The 19,075-nt window shown below is 41.6% G+C and overlaps 1 protein-coding gene across 1 annotated transcript in view; it reads right to left on the bottom strand.

Annotated features, from left to right (window-relative positions):
• Window positions 1-7,658: 7,658 nt before the first annotated feature.
• Window positions 7,659-19,075, bottom strand: part of LOC117542954 (low-density lipoprotein receptor-related protein 8-like) — a 181,730-nt gene continuing 170,313 nt past the window's right edge. Inside the window, 2 exon segments of the mRNA XM_034210852.1 lie at window positions 7,659-13,500; window positions 15,354-15,526. Of these exon segments, the coding sequence (XP_034066743.1) occupies window positions 13,462-13,500; window positions 15,354-15,526 (212 nt within the window). The 3' untranslated portion in view covers window positions 7,659-13,461.

Below are 19,075 nucleotides of genomic sequence, written 5' to 3' on the forward strand. Positions count from 1 at the left end.
TTGCTGGACGACATACATGGGTAAGGTGTCATTGGTGCAGATGGTAGAATTTCAAGATGCGCTGCCCTCATCTCGGCCCTATGCACCCGCCGAACATCAGCAGTGCAATCAGCTCTGGTAATGGTGTACGGCCCACCAGCCTCAGTGGGCACTCTAACCACCAGATAAAGAACTGGTGACCAGACATCCTGGATCTTGCGACGACCTTTACATTGATGATCCTTCAAGTAGACCAGCTGTCCCTCTGTAAAACCTGCATCGCTGTCGGTAGTCTGCTGCCTGTTGTAGGTTATTTCGTGCCAAGTCTCTTGCTACTTGTAGCCGTTCCCGATGCTGCTGGACCCACTCATCCCAGGAGCTGGTTGTGTCTTCTGGGGTACCTTCTCCCAAGATAAAATCTGCAGGGACCCGTGGTGGCACACCAAACATTAAGCTATAATTCCCAGTCGAGCGATGTGCCGAGGTGTTGTATGTCCACACTAGCTGGGAGATGTACTTTGGCCATACACGCTTCTTCTCCGGGGGAAGAGATCGGAGCAGGTCGTGAAGTGTCCGGTTGAATCCAAAATGGTGGAATGAGCTCCCCATTGACATCAGGACAGCAGATAGCTTGCACACCTTCCAGCGCAGACTGAAAACTCATCTCTTTCGACTCCACTTCGAGCGATAGAACTATTAACAAAGCACTTATATACTAATAAAGGACTGGCTTACCTAAAGCCAGTTGAGTAGCACTTGAAATGTTTTTGCTCTATGAAACCTGATGTACTTATATGATTCTGTTTTCTTCAAGTTTGTATTTTGTTGGTCGAACGCACTTATTGTAAGTCGCTTTGGATAAAAGCGTCAGCTAAATGCAATGTAATGTAATGTAATGTAATGTAATGAATCTCTCACATTGGCCATTTCGCTGTGGATGGTATGGCGTAGTCCTGGACTTCTCAATCCCATATAAGTGGCAAACCTGCCAGATGAGGGCACTCTCAAAGTTTCTCCCCTGATCAGAGTGTATTCTCTTTGGTACCCCGAACCGGTTGAACCAGCTGTCGACTAGGACTTTCGCTACCGTGAGAGCTGTCTGGTCCTTAGTTGGCACCGCCTGCGTGTATTTCGAGAACACATCGGTCATGACCAGCACATTCTCTTTACCGTCAGTTGCAGGCTCCAGCAAGGTGAAATCTATGGCCAGCATGGGCGTAGGAAGCATCCTGAATGTGGGGGGGACATTTTTAACGGGGGGTTTGGGGATCCCCCACACGAAAATAAAAAATAGATTTCCTGTATTCTGGTGCATTTTAACAGGTGGTTTGATGTGCTTTTATGTGGCTATACTAGCATGAGGAAAATGATGGGTACATTTTGTAATTTCATCCAGTAGTAAAGAAAGGAAACATGTTTGATTATTAATTCAGAGCCGTCTTTGAATGAATAAAAAGCAGTTTAAATGCACAATAAATATTTGTGAGTGCATTGAGAGATATTGTTGTGGAGAGTCATTTATATATAAATCGCAAAATACATTTGTGAATCCTTCTGTGAGCATTTATTAATATTGAGACTGATCTGACTCCATACAGATGTTAAGTTCACATAGGAATGGTATCATTGACTTAAATGTTGCTCTTCTGTCTATATTGGTCATATGATGCCCCTTGACTGAAATGCTTCCTGTTCAATATCCCCACTGATTTCCTTAACATTCTGGGATGAGAGTCCACATCACAATTGACTCTAAACTGTCATTTCCCTTTCATCACTCACCTCTCTCCACTGTCCCTGTGTTCTGCCTCTGACTCACTCTCAAGCGCCTAGATGTCAAGAGAGGTGTTGAAGTGATCATTATTTATTGAGCAGTATACTCTTTCACATTGAATCATAACAAGTCATACTGAATGTAAATACAACTGACTCTAAAGTAAGTCCCAGTCTGTGACATTGGACATTTTGAAGACTCAAAGTCCCAAGCAGTAGCAGTAGTATTAGCTAGTCTTTGTAATGTGCACAGAAAATAAACAGTTAACTGAACACTGGGATGGAAATGGCCTATAAGCACTCAGTAAAACATAAACACACAAAAAGCTTCTGAATGATAAGAAGTATAATTAAAACATAATGCACATTACCATTTTGAGAGAGAGTACCGAAGTTAAATAATCTATTATCGAACTGAGGCTCCAGTAAAACACACTGACTGCGTCATGGACATCATGGTGTTTACATGAGCACAGAGAGTTATTTATGTTCCCTGTTTACATGATAAATACTAGTAACCTGGCATTTCGATGCCTTTTCTCATCTAAACTATTCAGTATTTGTATCTCTCTATCATGACATAAAGACGAAACTCCTCTCCAGAAGTGAGACGCCGCCGCCATCACTGTTAACTGATTAACTGCTACCAGCAGATGACTTACTTTCCTCTTCTTTGAAATTTGTTTTCTTATGTCCATGGTGTCTGGGGGAGAAAACATATCAAACCAAGAGATCGTCAGCTTTGATTTTTGCTGTATTAACAATGTCCTTAACACTTGGTGTGTGTGCCTTACCTCCACTACCGGCATCACTTCATACAACAGATCTGAGCTGTCAACAACACTCCTTAAACATGCGCGTGCTATGTGAGAATCTGCCTTGGTACAAAGTAGCAGTGAAAACATGGTACGGAGTTTCATTGATTTGGGCATTCTCTCAATAAGCAAGTGGAATGGATTTGATATGAAGCACTGACACAGCGCTCTACAAAGTGCGGCGAGTGGATAGACCGATTCACGGACTTTCCACATGGTAAAAGTGGGGGGGTCTAAACTAATCATTTGAAAAAGTGGGGGGGACTTGTCCCACCCTCATATAATGGCTGCGACGCCCATGATGGCCAGTATCTCCATTGGTTGGGTGGCCAACAGAGTACCCTGGTAGGTCTTCACCCCAGGCTGGACAGCTTTCGACAATACACAGCGTTGGCAACTCCGACAGTGGTTCTCTACATCAGCCCCCATACCAGGCCAGTAACATCGCTGCCTGGCCAGGTCAGTGGTCCGTCGCACCCCCTGGTGTCCATGTTTGTCGTGGAGGTTATTTAAAAGTTCTTCGTGCAGGCACATGGGCAGAAGCAGTTGTGCATAGACTTCCCCATGAAGGGCTGTGACCTGCCTATACAGTACACCCTCTTTTTCCAGGATGCGATCCCATTGCTGGACAAGACGCTTGACATCCTTTGAGAGTAGTAACCTCTCTTCCTTATTTTTACATTACATTACATTACATTGCATTTAGCTGACGCTTTTGTCCAAAGCGACTTACAATAAGTACATTCGACCAGGAAGACACAACCTTGAAGAAAACAGAATCATATAAGTACATCAGGTTTCATAGAGCTAAACATTTCAAGTGCTACTCAACTGGCTTTAGGTAATCCAGTCCTTTATTAGTATAAAAGTGCTTCGTTAATCGTTCTAACGCTCGAAGTGGAGTCGAAAGAGATGAGTTTTCAGTTTGCGCCAGAAGATGTGCAAGCTATCTGCCGTCCTGATGACAATGGGGAGCTCATTCCACCATCTTGGAGCCAGGATAGCAAACCCACGTGTTTTCGCCGATGGGAACTTGGGTCCCCCTCGCAGCGAGGGCGCAACGAGTCGTTTGGCTGATGCAGAGCGTAGTGCACGCGCTGGGGTGTACGGTTTAACCATGTCCTGGATGTAGGAAGGGCCAGATCCATTCGCAGCACGGTAAGCAAGTACCAGTGTCTTGAAGTGGATTCTAGCAGTTACCGGAAGCCAGTGAAGGGAGCGGAGGAGCGGAGTGGTGTGGGAGAATTTAGGAAGGTTGAAAACCAGACGAGCCGCTGCATTCTGGATGAGCTGCAGAGGTCGGATGGCACATGCAGGTAGACCAGCCAGGAGGGAGTTGCAGTAGTCTAGGCGTGAGATGACGAGAGCCTGGACCAGAACCTGAGTCGCTTTCTGAGTCAGCTGGGGACGTATCTTCCTGATGTTGTAAAGCGTGTATCTGCAGCAGCGGGTTGTAGCAGCGATGTTTGCAGTGAAGGACAGGTTGTTATCTAGGGTCACACCCAGATTCCTTGCAGTCTGAGTCGGGGAAACAACTGAGGTGCCGATGTTGATTGTCAGGTCAAGAGTTGGACAATCTTTTCCCGGGAGGAAGAGCAGCTCAGTCTTGTCAAGGTTGAGCTTGAGGTGATGAGCAGACATCCACTGAGAGATGTCAGCTAGACAAGCAGAGATGCGTGCGACGACCTGGGTCTCTGAGCGGGGAAAGGACAGAATTAATTGGGTGTCGTCAGCGTAGCAGTGGTAAGAAAAACCATGCGGGCTAATGACTGATCCGAGCGAGTTTGTGTACAAGGAGAAGAGGAGGGGACCAAGAACAGAGCCCTGAGGGACCCCCGTTATTTGGTTGCTTTCCTCTTTTCCAGAATGAAAGAAAGACTTCAATGATGAGGTCAACACCTTGCAGTGTAGCCAGATCATCTGGTGATCTGCTTGGGAAGACTCCGATTTGCTGCTGTACACTACCACAGGTTCCTCGACGTCAGGCGGAATATTTGAGGTGATATTTGAGGTGTTGGCATGTTGGTTCGGCTGCTCTTGAGGCACATCCTGGTCACTGTACTGGAGAGAGAGAGAGAGAGAGTCAGCATATCCATTGTTTCTTCCAGGTTTGTAATGCACAGTGAAGTCAAAAGCTGCTAATTGAGCTGCCCATTTTTGCTCAGTGGCCCCCAGCTTAATGTTCTGAAAATGGCTTAGGGGATTGTTATCAGTGTACACTGTGCACTTACTGCCTAACAAATATTCCCTGAATTTCTCTAATATTGCCCACTTCAGTGCCAGGAACTCTAGTTTCATAGAGCTATAGTTCTCCATTTTGCGCTCTGAACCCCTCAGTGAACGACTTGCATAGGCCATTGGTCTTAATTGGCCCTGGTGGTCTTGTGACAGTACAGCTCCTTGTCCCTGATGACTAGCATCCACCTCAAGGACAAAAGGTTTTGTGAAGTCGGCAAAGGCTAAGATGGGTGTACTAGTAAACATCCTCTTCAATTCACTGAAACTGTGATTGCATTTCTCCGTCCACATGGTAGGCAGTACAGCTGCTGGCCTTTTTCTGCTTTCTTTGGCTACTTTGATGACATACTTTGCCACCAGTTGGTGTAGGGGCGCAGCCAATTGTGCAAACCCCTTTATAAAGCGACGGTAATAGCTGCAGAACCAAAGGAAAGATCTTACTTCAGTCACATCTCGGGGTACCCTCCAGTTCTCCACGGCAGAAATCTTGTCTGGATCAGTTGCCACTCCTTCACTGGACACCCGGTGTCCAAGGTACTGCACCTCTTTCTGAAAGAAGTGGCATTTGCTCATTTTGGCCTTCAGGCCTTTCATTTGGAATCTGCTGCGGACCATCTCTAACCGCTGCAGATGGTGCTCTATGGAGGTAGAGAAAACAATGACATCATCCAGATAGAGAAGGACTGACTGAAGGCTCTGGTCACCAAATATTCTCTCCATAAGTCTCGGAAAAGTCCCAGGAGCATTACACAAGCCAAAAGGCATTCTCTCAAACTCAAACAGTCCAAAAGGCGTGCAAAAGGCCGTCTTGGCTCTATCCTTCTCAGCGACAGGGACCTGATTGTAGCTGCTTGCCAAGAGCTTAAATTGTTCTTGCAAAGCAACCAGATCTGGTCCAGCTCCAACGGCATGGAAAGCTCCACCTAAATGTACATCTGCCCCACATTGATGTAGCCCAGCTCGAGCATGTCCTGCAGGCCTCTCACCCTCTTCAGCCCACCTGATTCCCTCCTGACACAGTGATACATTTTATTTAAAAAGGACTGAGGGCAAACTGGCACATTTACTCAGGTGCTGGCCCACAGGGTCATATTAATAGAATGCACCAGTACTTTAAAAAACCCATTGCATGGCAGTAATCAATTAATATCACTACCACTCTAATGCTTTAGAATATCAAACTCCACCTAACATATAGCCAGAGGGCGTAATGAAAGGATTGCAGTTCTTCATCAAAGTCAACCATCATCTAACTGACATAAGGTGTCAAAGATATGTGTTTGAAATCAGAGTTCTCAAGGCAACAACGTAACCTAGGAACAAAGTCAATAGAGAGGCCATCAACGGCGTTTATGATTTCTGGTTCTGGGACATAAGGTTGGAGGTATTTATCGGCTGTAACAGACCTCTGTATTGACTTGTTTCTGTTCGGGTTGATTGCCCTGCAGAGAACTCTGATTTCAAACACCTGTCCTTTACTATACATGTGATAACTGTTGAATTTGGAATTTCTTACACTTATATATCAACCCTCTAAGAACTGCCTGTAAACTTAATTGGATACACTTTACCAATTCAAGTTGTAATGGAAGAGGCAGATGCAGGATGAGATTCAAAGGGAAGCCAGAAGTGTATCATAGAACACCATAACCCCATTGATCCGGTACGAATACTTCACTTATCATGAATCTTCAATGAAACCCTTAACTTCTGTAATGCCCGGGGAGATGACAGCGCAGGGCACTGGTTGAGTTGAATCTTCAATGAAGAGCAACAGCAACTCTGCAACAATGGTCAGGCTCATCCATCAAACCCCCAGTGAACTGTCAGTCCTCTCTACGGACTGAGCACATTTCCTTTGACTTTTTCCCCTTTGTTAAACTGTCACCTCACACTTCAGTTATTTTTCCCTTTACAGTAACTTTTCTGAACCTTTACTCTCGGTAGATAATATAGTGGACACAAAGGCAATAAAGACTGGTGAAATGTTATCATCAAATATATGCATAAGATTTTATTCAATATAAATAACTATTAATAAAAAAAGGGAAAACTTTCAAATCTTAGACTTTAAGATTGTTCAGCAACTCATATCTCAAATGACATATTTATTCTCAAAAGGGAAAGCTGATTAATCTTTAGTTATATCAAGTGCGAGACAGGTGCTTTCTCTGAGTGAATAGGCTTGTGTTAGTTTAAAACTTTATTTAAACAAGCCTTGAAAGATTGTTCATAATTTCTGTTTATATTATTGCACTTCCTGTGTTGGACTATAAAATAAAGTTTTGACATAATACCAACTTAAAAAGAAAAGAAAGTTTGATTTGGCGCTGGTATCACTCGATGATGATCTCCATGATGCATCCCATGGAGATTTTGCTTTAAACTGTCTAAAGATAGAGGGGGTTATTAACTCTACATATTCTAAATCCATGAGAAAAGCGTAATGGCTGGCAACAACCAGAAACACATTTTTAGTGGGCGGGTTGGGGAGCTTTGCCATGTTACAAAGTGCCAATCTATTTACTTTAAGGCTCAACTTCATGACCTCATGTTATCTAAAGGGCAGAAAGATAATCTATATATACATTTAGTCATGGCTCAAGGAATTCATTCATACTTTGTTTCTTGAATTACAATGTAGAAATGCTAAAGGGACTGCGCTTTAATGGCACAACTCTACCTAAAGTGCTCTTGTATTTGGCCTTGTAATGATTAACAATATTACATTAATTATAATATATTTTTATTGCAGATGCTTACACTCTTGCTAAGAAGATTTAAGTAAATCAGAAAGACTGAGATCCAGACAAGACAAGAATGCAGAGTCCAGATGAAACACAGAGAGACAAATAGGTTGGACAGTTTTTATAAATTTAATATATCAATATATAGAGATATTTATCAACAGCTTGATTTCATAGAAACGTGAGTGAGACCATTTTGGCATACAGTACAGATATTCCATGTAAGTACAGAAGTTGCTAAGTTTTTAACTCCCCCTACCCCGTCCCTCACCAACCCACCAGTTAACCCCCCCGCCCGCAGACACAAAACACAGAAAAACAGAAAGAGTAAAAGTATACAGGAGCACAAAACAAGGCACCAATAAATTAAAAAGATAACCTATTTTTTTTTAAAACACACAACAACAAAATCTATTCAACAGAATTAAATACAGTATGAACACTAAAGATCTGCAATGCTGTTAAAAAGCAACAAACCAAACAGATAGGAGAGGAAGTAAAGTAAAAACACTTTGGCAGATTATTAATTTTTAGTTACAATCAAGTAGTAAATAAATCCAGTGCTCTTGTGTACAAATAAATTCATATATAGTCTACACTCCTTTAACCCCAGAGGTTTATGTACATCTTTTTTTACAGATACATTTAAAACATTATCAAAAAGTTTTTGCTGTATGAAAACGTATTTACAAGTCATGATTCAAAACCATTGGACTGTACCATTGAACCCCCCCCTCCCTTTTATTTCCTCCCCTCCTAAGAACGTTATCTCTTTACACAGTGCAGAAGGCTTCTTGAAAAGTTTTGTGCAACAAACAGCGTAAAAAAATGCCTGTCGTATGGCTGTGGAATGGACGTAACCCCCAATGGTATTTGAGATTTCCTTGCAGGCAATGACACATCAGCGACATTTTGAGAAAATCCAGGTAGACAGTTTTTCCAAAAATATTGGAGCCAATAGTTTCTTATTGGCTGTGATTTCTCCCAACTCAATCACTGTTGAAGGAAAATGTCCAAATCTGTAACAATACTGTTATTTATAAAAGATGTTGCCGGTGTACAGTATATCATCCCAACCCATACAAAGATTTACACACACAGACTTCACAACTTCCCCCATTGCTGCCTTCTTCATTTTAAACTGACCGGTACAAAAATGTAGGCGACTGAACATTGCCCTTCAAGTAATCCATTATTCAGAAGATGAAATATGAAACTAAGAATGGTTTGGCAAGGAAAGAAAGGAGAGAGAGAGCAACAACTACAACGCACAAATATCCCCAAAAACACATGATAAGAGGAACCAGTTGAAGGAAAGTCACTGGGTCAACAAGAGATAAATGCCAGCCAAGTAGAGTCAATGAGGGCTCCTTCCACAGTCCAAACTGTAGCTGGTCGGTGAATGGTGGGCTGCTTCTCGTGGCTTGAGTTTTTTTACCGGCTCTTGGGGTTTCCTCATTATTTCAGGGGTTCCATGTTATTACTCCTGTGTTTTATCCCATTAGTCCAGTGAGTGTGTGTGCCTGTCTACCCAAAGACTGATAGCCCTTGCCAAAGGAAAGATGACGATGACTAAAATGAAGATGGGAGGCAAGAGAATGAGCGAGCACAGAGACAGCAACATAGTAAGTTACCAACCACAGATTACTTTTGACAGTGCATGAAGAAGTGAAGTGGTTGAGTGTGAGTTATGTTAGAAAGCAGTGAAAGCATCCTGGTTAAATGCAGCACAGGTCAGATTCTCCGCTAGGAAAGGACTGGAAGCGACCAATTAGAAGAGCGGAAGAGAGGGACATGCAACAGGACAGTTCAAAACAGGGAGCACAAATCAGAAACACTGTAATTACTGCAGACACTTATATTTAATTATGGGTTATCACAGCTGTTAGAGAGTGCTATACTGTTGTGCTGTTATTGTATCGTAGTTTCAATTAAAATAAACCAGATGCAACCTTGACATCATTTCTTTGTGATAGGAACCTGCTTATTATGCATTAGGGTGTTAGAAATGTCAACATATTGTATGAAAGCATGAGCAAAAACCAATAGATGGATAGGCCTAACGGACACATTTTTTATTAGTAGGTGTGTTTTACCCTCTGAAAAGTGTCTTAATATTGAGAACAGGATGTCGCACCAGCTGTTTGTACATTCATCACTAAGTTTGTGTGTAAAATATTTACAACTACATTGATTTTCATCATTACAACTTGAGGAATATGTTAGCTATTCGAAACGTAACTAATGTGTGGAATTATTTAAGAATCATCTTCAGTATTGACCAACCAACGAACAGTGTAAACAGAAAGCATCGCAAGAAAACTAAACGGTTTTATGGGGTCAAGATAAATATTACATTTAACTGTTGATCATAAAGAGATTTATGTTTATTGTTTATGAGAGGAAATATCTGAATACACAAACTTGACAGTTGTTGGTCATTTAGTCTCATTATATCGTTAGCATAATGATTTGTATTCAAGGTAATACAAATGTCCCATTAAATGCCTAATAAACAGTTTTTTTGTATCTAGGGTCAATTATTATACCAATTGTTAAATAATAAGCAAACACTTTTCTCTGTCAGCTGGTTCAGATCCCATTTGTGTGTTAGTTTGAACCTACAAACACTAAGACACTTTTAAATGTGTGCACCTTACATGTTTAAGACTACATTTACAAGTTAATAACCTGGTTCAATAACTTAGTGCTATGTTATACATGCAGCGCTGCAGCACTGGGTTAACCATGATAATTCCAAGTAAAAAAATTACCCCAAAACTGACGCGTACCTACACAGCATTATACCGGTACTACAATTAAAAATATAAATACACAAAAACTGCACTATTTATTCTTCAACACCTTCAGCATGAGCTCTGTGAGATCCTGCTAACTGCTGCCTTGTTTATGAAACTGACTGAGTGTAATCCTACTACATCTTTCCTTACAATTTGAATACAATTTTTCAAGATAGCATACTTTCAAAACATGTCCTCTACTACCGTTTTAATAAAAATCTCCTACATGTTGGATGACAAAGGTCCCTTATGGACTTTATCAGCGTCCTTCAGGAGACGGCTGCTCTCAAGGTGTCCGCGCTGTGGCCAGCCAATCTGTCTTCACACTGTAGCAATAATAACTTTCCTACAATGCCACGCTCAGTCACCTCAATAAATAAGCTATTTATTCTCCTAACTGCAAACCCTCCGTAGGAACTCTATTAGACCTGCAGCAAACACGGACATGAAGGAAACGATGAGGAGTGCAGAGCTGGCTGAGCACAGGGTTCAATCTGGCAGGGGGTTTGTGATGTATTTAATCTTATATTCACACAGACATCTGATCTGTTTCATCTTTCTTGGCATCTTACATCTTCTGTCCTTTAGGACTTTAAATGTGAAATTTCCATTGTGATAATTACCCAAAAAAACATTATAAAATGACTTCAGTTTAAACAAAGATACAGTTGTGTCCATCTAAACAGTTCCCTACACTACTAAACCAGTCAGGTTTCATGTTAGGCTGAGTCACAGTCTTCCCCACTGTGTAATGCATTTTATTTTGTTAAGATGAAGGGAGATGGCCCTTTGCTTGTGTTCAATCATCCTTCATTATTGACGTAGAGGAGTGCAGGGCTGGCGATTACTATAATTTACCTGTCTAGCATGCCACTTTTCACACATAGGCCGTACAAATCTCCCACTGTGCATCATAAACTGAGAGGAGAGAGTGCCATCCTTCTGAGGGATGTGAGCAGGGATGACATAACACAACATCAGCAGAAATCCGGCAAAAATAAATAGCCCACTATTCATCTTCCAAACACAAACCTGTTCGCACATGGTTTAGTCACTTCCTGCCCACCTTCTCTGTCTGTTTCCCTCTTCCTCCCCTGTGGTTACCCACACTGAGCAAACACTTCCAGAAATCAGTGAGAAACATGAATAATAATAGCTACCATTAATCATCCTTTTGTTTGTATGCACATGCTGTCTATTGTAAGATGAAGACTTATGCTATGTCTATACACAACCTACATTGGAAGACTTTGATGTTTACATTCTATAATTGTTTTTGCTTGTTATCATAAAAGACAGAGGATGTGAGAAACAAAGCTAAATTGCAACATTGTTGAAATTACTGAAGTTATTCTTAAACTTCTGTACCCTATACTGCTTTAAAAGTGTTCTTAACACATACTAGATGCTTTTTATTAAGACTAAATGATATCCAAAACAGGAATGTTGTTCATTTGCCATAAGTACTTGTAACAGCGATCATATTAACTTGTCACAACGGCCTCTAGATATTCACAGTGACAACACATTATGAGCAATTATTGCAATAGTCACTGGGCATGAACTCCATCTGATTCAATGGGCTAGAAGCATGTCTGTGGCTAGCCAATGGAAGATCAGCTCTTAATGCTGGTTTACACGCCTCCTCTGTATCTAGCTTTCAAATCAAATCAGTGCTGGGCTCAGTCAGCCTTGGAGTAATACTCATCTGCTCATACAAAGCAGGGAAACTCACAACCATACTGAACAGTCAGGGACAGCGGAAAGTGATTTATTTCAAGTGTGGGCTCTTTATCCATGGCATGTCATCCAGAAAAAACACAGCTGTGTTGTTAAACCAAAGTGTTTAGTAAAAGCGATTTTTTTTGGGAGCCATACACCAAAAGTTATAAGAGCGATGAAGTGTTTAAGACTATAGGGCCAGAAAACAAATCAAAAATAGACAAAAACATATTTTGCAGTTGTCTAAATAATATTTCTGTCAATAGATTCATTAATCAGTTAGCTGCTTGCTCTTCCTCTCGTTTCATTACTTTTACTTCATTTCTACAGGATTCCAATACAGCATGTGGCACTCATAGAACTCTAACTCAAAGCATTAATGTTCATATTTCACAGTCACACAAAGGTGTTGTGACACTGTTTCCACAAACAAAAAGTCAGGAACACGTGTGAGACCTAACACCAGCCGATAATCAACAAACAATCCTGAGTTCTTTATCGACTGCACGCATACCTCTGATTCCAGGAGAGAGGATTATCCATAATCCTTTGCCTTCTCTGCCCTGTAGCTGTTTGCCTTGAGGAACTACCCTCTGATGGCACAAATCCTTCAATTCCCTTCCCAAAAAAAAACTTTAAAAAACTAACTCTTTCACCTCGAAGCCACCTCCAAACATGCAGACAACCCCATCATTTTCTTCCGTCTCCTTTCCCCTTGGCTATATTTAGCTTCTCCTGCTCACATACATTATGTCAAGGGGGGAAGCTCAAAGGCTGGGTGTAAAAGGACGACGTGCTCCTGTTTGAAACACAAATCTGTCATGTCAACTCGAGAAGTAAAGGGGAAGAAAAAAACGCTCTTTCCTATAACCGTATAACCGTGAAAATATTCCAGTAGTACTCTAGCACTTAGCGATGTGGATTACATATTTACAAGAGCAAACTCATACAAATAAATTAAAACTGTGTAAAATGAAGAATTAAAAAATAATGCATGTCGGCTTTTCTCTCCCTGTGCGATGGCCTTCTATTTACAATGTGCACTGAGATAGCCAAATGAGGTTAGTTTGAAATAAAATCATCAAGCAGCATTTGAAACACCACTACAGCGAACAACAGGCAGAGAAGAGAGAGGAGAGGAGCAGATGCTACAAACAGACTAGCACTAAGGGAAGTAGTAGTGGTAGTATTGTTACTCCAGTGGAGGAAACAGGAGAGGAAGGGGTATTTAAAAGATGTACATGTCATCCCTTGCTCCTACAAAAGGGCCGGCAAACTCCTTCTCTTTCTCCTCTGCGGTGTACTGGCCTCATTGTGGCGGTGTAGCTGTGGTGAGAGGAGGGGCCAGGAAGGCATTGGGGAGGGGGGGCAGGCTGCAGCCCCCCCTCAGGGATAGCCATCATCTTCCAGACTGAGTGCCACGCGCTGCAAACGGCAGATAAAAAACGGTTACAGTCGGCTGGTAACGGAGAGAGGGAGAGAGAGCAAAAAGAAAACATAATATCATGGTGGAAAGAGAAGAAAGAATGAAAGCAGGAGATAAAGAGAGATCAAAGATGGCACTCGGAAAGAAATGGCAGGTTCCTAACGAATCCGGTGTTCTGTTCCTCCTTACGGTCCTCATCTCTCCCTGACCTTCCTCTTCCCAACCCCCCCTCCCCTTTATTCATTCCCTCCTTCACTGGCTGCTCCTATGCGAGGAATGCAGGATGCTTGCCTACGGCTGAAAAGGTTTGGCCCACATTATGCCAATCTCATTTTTCTCTGGCTGTCTGAGTTGCCACAGTGCCACAAAAGGAAAGGAAATGAGAGGAGAGAAAAGAAGAAGACATGAGAGGAAAAAAAACAAAAACATTTGAAGACAATAAAGAGATCCGTGCAGATGTAAATAATAAAAGATGAGAGAGTTCTCTCTCTGCAGCCCTTCACATAGGGTGGTTGTTCATTCGACCTTGAATCTTAATATGACTTGTGCACCTGTTTCCTGTGTGTGTGTGTGTGTGTTCGCAGCCTGTCACCGTGCCAATGGTACACAGGATTCTTTGCTGCTTTTCTCTCTGGAACGACACAAAGAAATCTGTGTTACCATGCCAACCGATCAAAGCGCTAGACTCCCACCCCCCTATAATCCTTTTTGGCTGTCCTTGCCTGCTTGCTTTCCTATACCTAAAGCAACACATATATTCAGAAAGAAAATTCAGCTTCAGTCCTAATATGTTTTTCTCAAAGGCTGCCTTAGCATCAAATGGGAAATCAACAGGGTAGCATGCAACTCATCAAATGATAAGAATCATGCTTTCTGCAACTACACTCAAGATAAAATATATTATTCTGAATTGTGCTCTCCTTCCTTTATCTTACATGTCCTTTTAAACTATAACGGGAAACACAATCAACATTCAGGCAATGTTATGATGTTACTGTCCACTCTAAAAAGCTATCCGTCAGCTCCGTAAAATAATCTTCTTTCTCAAAGATATTTGTTGTCTTACTGAGAAATCATCGACACTGTGGAGGCCCTCCTGTCATGCCTTTCTCTCATAACTGCACTGCATAGAGACATGAGTCATTAGTAAATGCTCAGTGGCACTCTAATGCCTCTCTAAACCTTTGTTATCATTTTTAGCAGCTAACATGACAAAGAAATATCCGCAGAATACCTCTCTAACAAGTATGCTCCCTTACGGCACATGTTTACTGTTATCTAGTGACCATGTTGTGAAACAATAACTTCTGAATCAGCTGCTTCCGTAATTCAAAGATGACATGTGCCAGTTTAGGAGTTTGTCAGGAAACGGGACCTCATAAGAAACACATTTCACCCAGTAACAGAACAAACACTTCAACCACCAGAAAAACACAAAGTAAATTGGATGGCAGGTTGGCAACGAAGATGTAAGGGGGATCAAACGATGTACTGTATGATTATGGTCATGAAGGTGGAATTAATGTGAACATGATGTACTTGTGAAGGGCTAATGTGTGTGTATGCTTGCTGTTTTTCAGTGATTTTTGTAAAAAATTACGTGTGAGATTGTGGGCGTGTGCGAGCCTGTTCCTTCTTTCCAGCAGGCTTACATGTACAACAAACGGGCTTTCAAAACCCCGGCCCAATGCTCCCATATCCCAAATATTTCAAACTCCATTTCTTCTCTCTGCAGCATCTCTCATTTGCCGCTCGAGAGCATCGGAGCCCCTGAGTACCAGTGGGAGTTGCTGTCTGTGCTGCCGCCCCCTAGAGGAAGCGCTATGAATGGCTGACTGTGGCTGCCACTCACTGCTGGATACACGTGGCCGACGGACTCGCTGTGGCGCCCGATGTGGATCTCGTCGTCATCGTCCTCCGTGGTTTTGCGATAGACAGGGTTGTCGAAGTTCATGCTCTTTGTGTTCTTGCGCCGCCAGTTGCGCCAGACCAGGTACCCTCCGGAGCAGAGCAAGCTGATGACCACTGTGGCAAGGATAGGGACTGCATGTGTTTAACACACACACAACAACAACACACGGCGGGAGCGTTAACACAGCCCAGGGGACACAGAGCGGCGCTTTAAGCACTAACACACACAAACACACCTTGCACATGTTCCATTTTTGAAGGCTCATTATTATCTGTATTCTTTGATCTATTATCTAAGTCAATGGTTTATTTACCAAACTTTTGCTGGCATGAAATGTATTGTTACAGTATTAAAAAGAGACTTCATTTGTGGTACAGTTCCACAGCATGTCTTCATAGGAATACCATGTATAGCACAAACACTTTTTTAAAATCACTTTGTTTGTAAGGCCTTAGAAGTATATATGTATTTTTTTTTTTTTATAGAAACAAGTCCTGTTTCTCTCTTGAGGACAGGAAAAGGCTAGTCACTGTGACCTTTTTACCTGTGCTGGACTATGGTGATCTATTTTATATGAATGCGCCGGCCAATTACCTCACCAAGATAGATGCCGCCTATCATAGTGCACTAAGGTTTGTGACAGACTGTAAGACTTTGACTCATCATTGTACCCTGTATACAAGGGCAGGGTTGCTTTCACTTACTGTACGGCGGCTAAATCACTGGTATCTTTTTATTTATAAAGCCATGTTAGGGAAACTTCTGTCTTACATCTGTTCCCTGATCTCACAGCGTATTGTAAGTGGCTACTGCCTGAGATCTAAAGCTGTGGTTGTATTACATGTGCCAACTGCTAGGACTGTATTAGGAAATACAGCTTTTAGATGCGCAGCGCCGCTAGCATGGAACAGTCTACAAAAGGAATGGAAGCTAAGCAGTTTGATTCCATTTCATGTTTTTAAAGCTAGGATAGACGCTATACAATCAGAAAATATTGGTGTCTGTAAATGCTACTAGTATACAAACTGTAGTATCATATAATGTCCTTTGTTTTCTGTCATGTTTGTATTAATGTTTGGAACTAATTGAAGCAGGTCACCATTGTAAAAGAGGTCTATGATCTCAATGGGTTTTATCTGTATAAATAAAGGTTTTGAATTGAATTGAACAGCTTATTTCTGGGTCTCTTCAATCTTTAATATGCTTATGCTGCACAATAGGATTGTATGTAATAGAGCTAAACTGCACTGATCAGCTTTTTCATGCAAAGGAAAACATCATTGTTTTGATGCACAAGGACATTAAATCCTTGTGAAAATCAGTTTATACAAGAATTACCCAGTGTTTTACATCGAGGGTATGGGCAGAGAAACCCTGTGTATACACGTGCCATTTAAAACTAATCTGGATGCTTTTTTTTGTGAAACTTACAAACAATGAGCCTTCATAGTGACTATAATATACATTCAATTAAAAAAATGTTTCCTCAATCATACAAAATGATCAAAAACACAAGTAAACAAATATGCACATGCATAATTTGCAACAATGAATGTCTGCATGCACCGTCACACACCATTTATCCAGCACACACTCAAACACAAATACATGCATAACCAATCGAAAGCATACAAATCATTTGAATTAAATCTTGTAGTATTCGGGACATACAGTAAAGCCAGAGATCAGATTGTTATTAAATAAAAGCCCTGCAAGGTTGCTTAACAGTCATCACTGTTGGGGAGATATTTTCCAAGGCCCATAACTTTGACCCAGTTTATCAGTTCAAACTGTCCTGACTGAGCACACACACCTGTAACCATGGCTGCTGTGCTCTCAGTGTTTTGTCTCCCTGTTCCTGTCTGTTGGCGTCAGCTGATAGAGGTGTTATGATTCTATCTTGTTATCAAATCAAATCAAGTTTTATTTATATAGCACATTTATAAACGATTTTTGGTCGAGCCAAAGTGCTGTACATGTAATAAAAATAGCCTACAGTAGAAACACTTTACAGCTAATACAACAGCACAGATTGTTCAGAATATCAGTTATGCACAATGTTGATTATTCTCTCTGAACTAGCTAAATACATGGGTTTGGGGTAGAGTTCTTCAGAATTGATTGTGGCATCTCAACCGTGTGGTCAACTCGTGGCCCGTGACATGAATTCTCCGTCCGAAGCTCCAAATAAACCGTCAGTGTTTGCCATCAAAGCTCCAGCTCTCCATCGTGTCTCTCTTTGAGTCCTGACTCCAATTGCTTCAGAAGTTTCCCCAACAATCACCGCATTATTCCTGTGCTACATTTGGCTATAATGTTTAATTCTGCACTAGCCTATTAAAAGAAAAAGTAAACGCTATCTTCAGACTGCCTGACTGGTGTCTTTTGACTGGGTTGTGAGAGGAGAATGGACAGGGGAAGGAGAAGAGGGCATGTGAGAGAAACATGGGGATTGGAGGATTTGAGATAAGCTCTGTATCTCTCCTCTCATTACCATATCAGCATGACTGCCTAGTTGCCCTTTAGGACCTGAGTGTGTATACAGTGAGCGTATGAGTTTATGTATGAGAGACCCATAGCCAAACGAAAGGTGTGTCAATGTGGAGAGATAAAACAAGTGTGTGTGTGTGTGTGTGTGTGTGTGTGTGTGTGTGTGTGGGTGTGTGTATGCCCACACATATCTGCATCCCCTGTGGTAGTCCAATCTAATTGCTCTTTTGTTGGATAGGCACTTGAGGTCCCTGTGTGACTGGGCTGGAAACCCCAGATCCTCCTTTGTTCTTTTCTAAATACTCACTGGTTAAAAAAAACATCAGCTTTTGTCTAGTTAAAAAAAATTCACTCCAATTAGAGAGCAGCATAACAGCCTGACTTTGGCTAAATACTGATTATCATGGCTGGGCTGTTTCCCCTTGTGGAGCTGTGGGTGGGCGTGGTGCATTAACGGATGTGAGCGGAAAACTGGGGTGCAGAAATCCGGCCCTTGTGGACTTCCAACAATAATTAACGTTTCAAAGCTGCCAAAAATATACAGAATGGGAGATTTATGGCTGCAACGAATGGCAGAAGGACAGAATGAGGGATGAAAGAGGAGAGGGTTTGCAGTCTCGGGGGTTGTTTTAATTAGCTGAAATCTCAATGGTTGAGAATGAAAATAATTTAAAAAACGCTTTACGACATTTTAGAGCTCTCATAATTTATCAAGCTATTTCATAGGGATGAAAGAGATCTCAATTAGCGACATTTGCACATTAAGCTGATTTCTCAGTCAAGAATTAAATATTTCCATAAAATGTGATTATCATTTAAATTCAAGCTAATAGAATAAATTGCTTCACAAAGCTGGATGTATTGGACTAACTGGCATTCTCCATGTATGCCTACCTTATTTTACTGTATTGTATTATTGTGGCCTGATAATATCTTCCTACCGCAGCAATAATGTAATTTCCCAGGTCAAAATTCCACAAAACACAATTTTATCTCATTACGTTTTTTTTTACTCATATGCACAATCTGATTCCAGTAACCCACTCTCAGATCTCTGGGTCACGAAGAAGGTGATTGCACTGGATTGATTTCAGACTGAGCTACTGTCTGATCAGACTGGAAACATGAGCCTAATGTTATTAAAGCTGGTCAAATGTGATGACAACATTTGA

Source organism: Gymnodraco acuticeps, unplaced genomic scaffold (genome assembly GCF_902827175.1).
Source record: "Gymnodraco acuticeps unplaced genomic scaffold, fGymAcu1.1, whole genome shotgun sequence".
Classification (NCBI taxonomy): Eukaryota; Metazoa; Chordata; class Actinopteri; order Perciformes; family Bathydraconidae; genus Gymnodraco; species Gymnodraco acuticeps.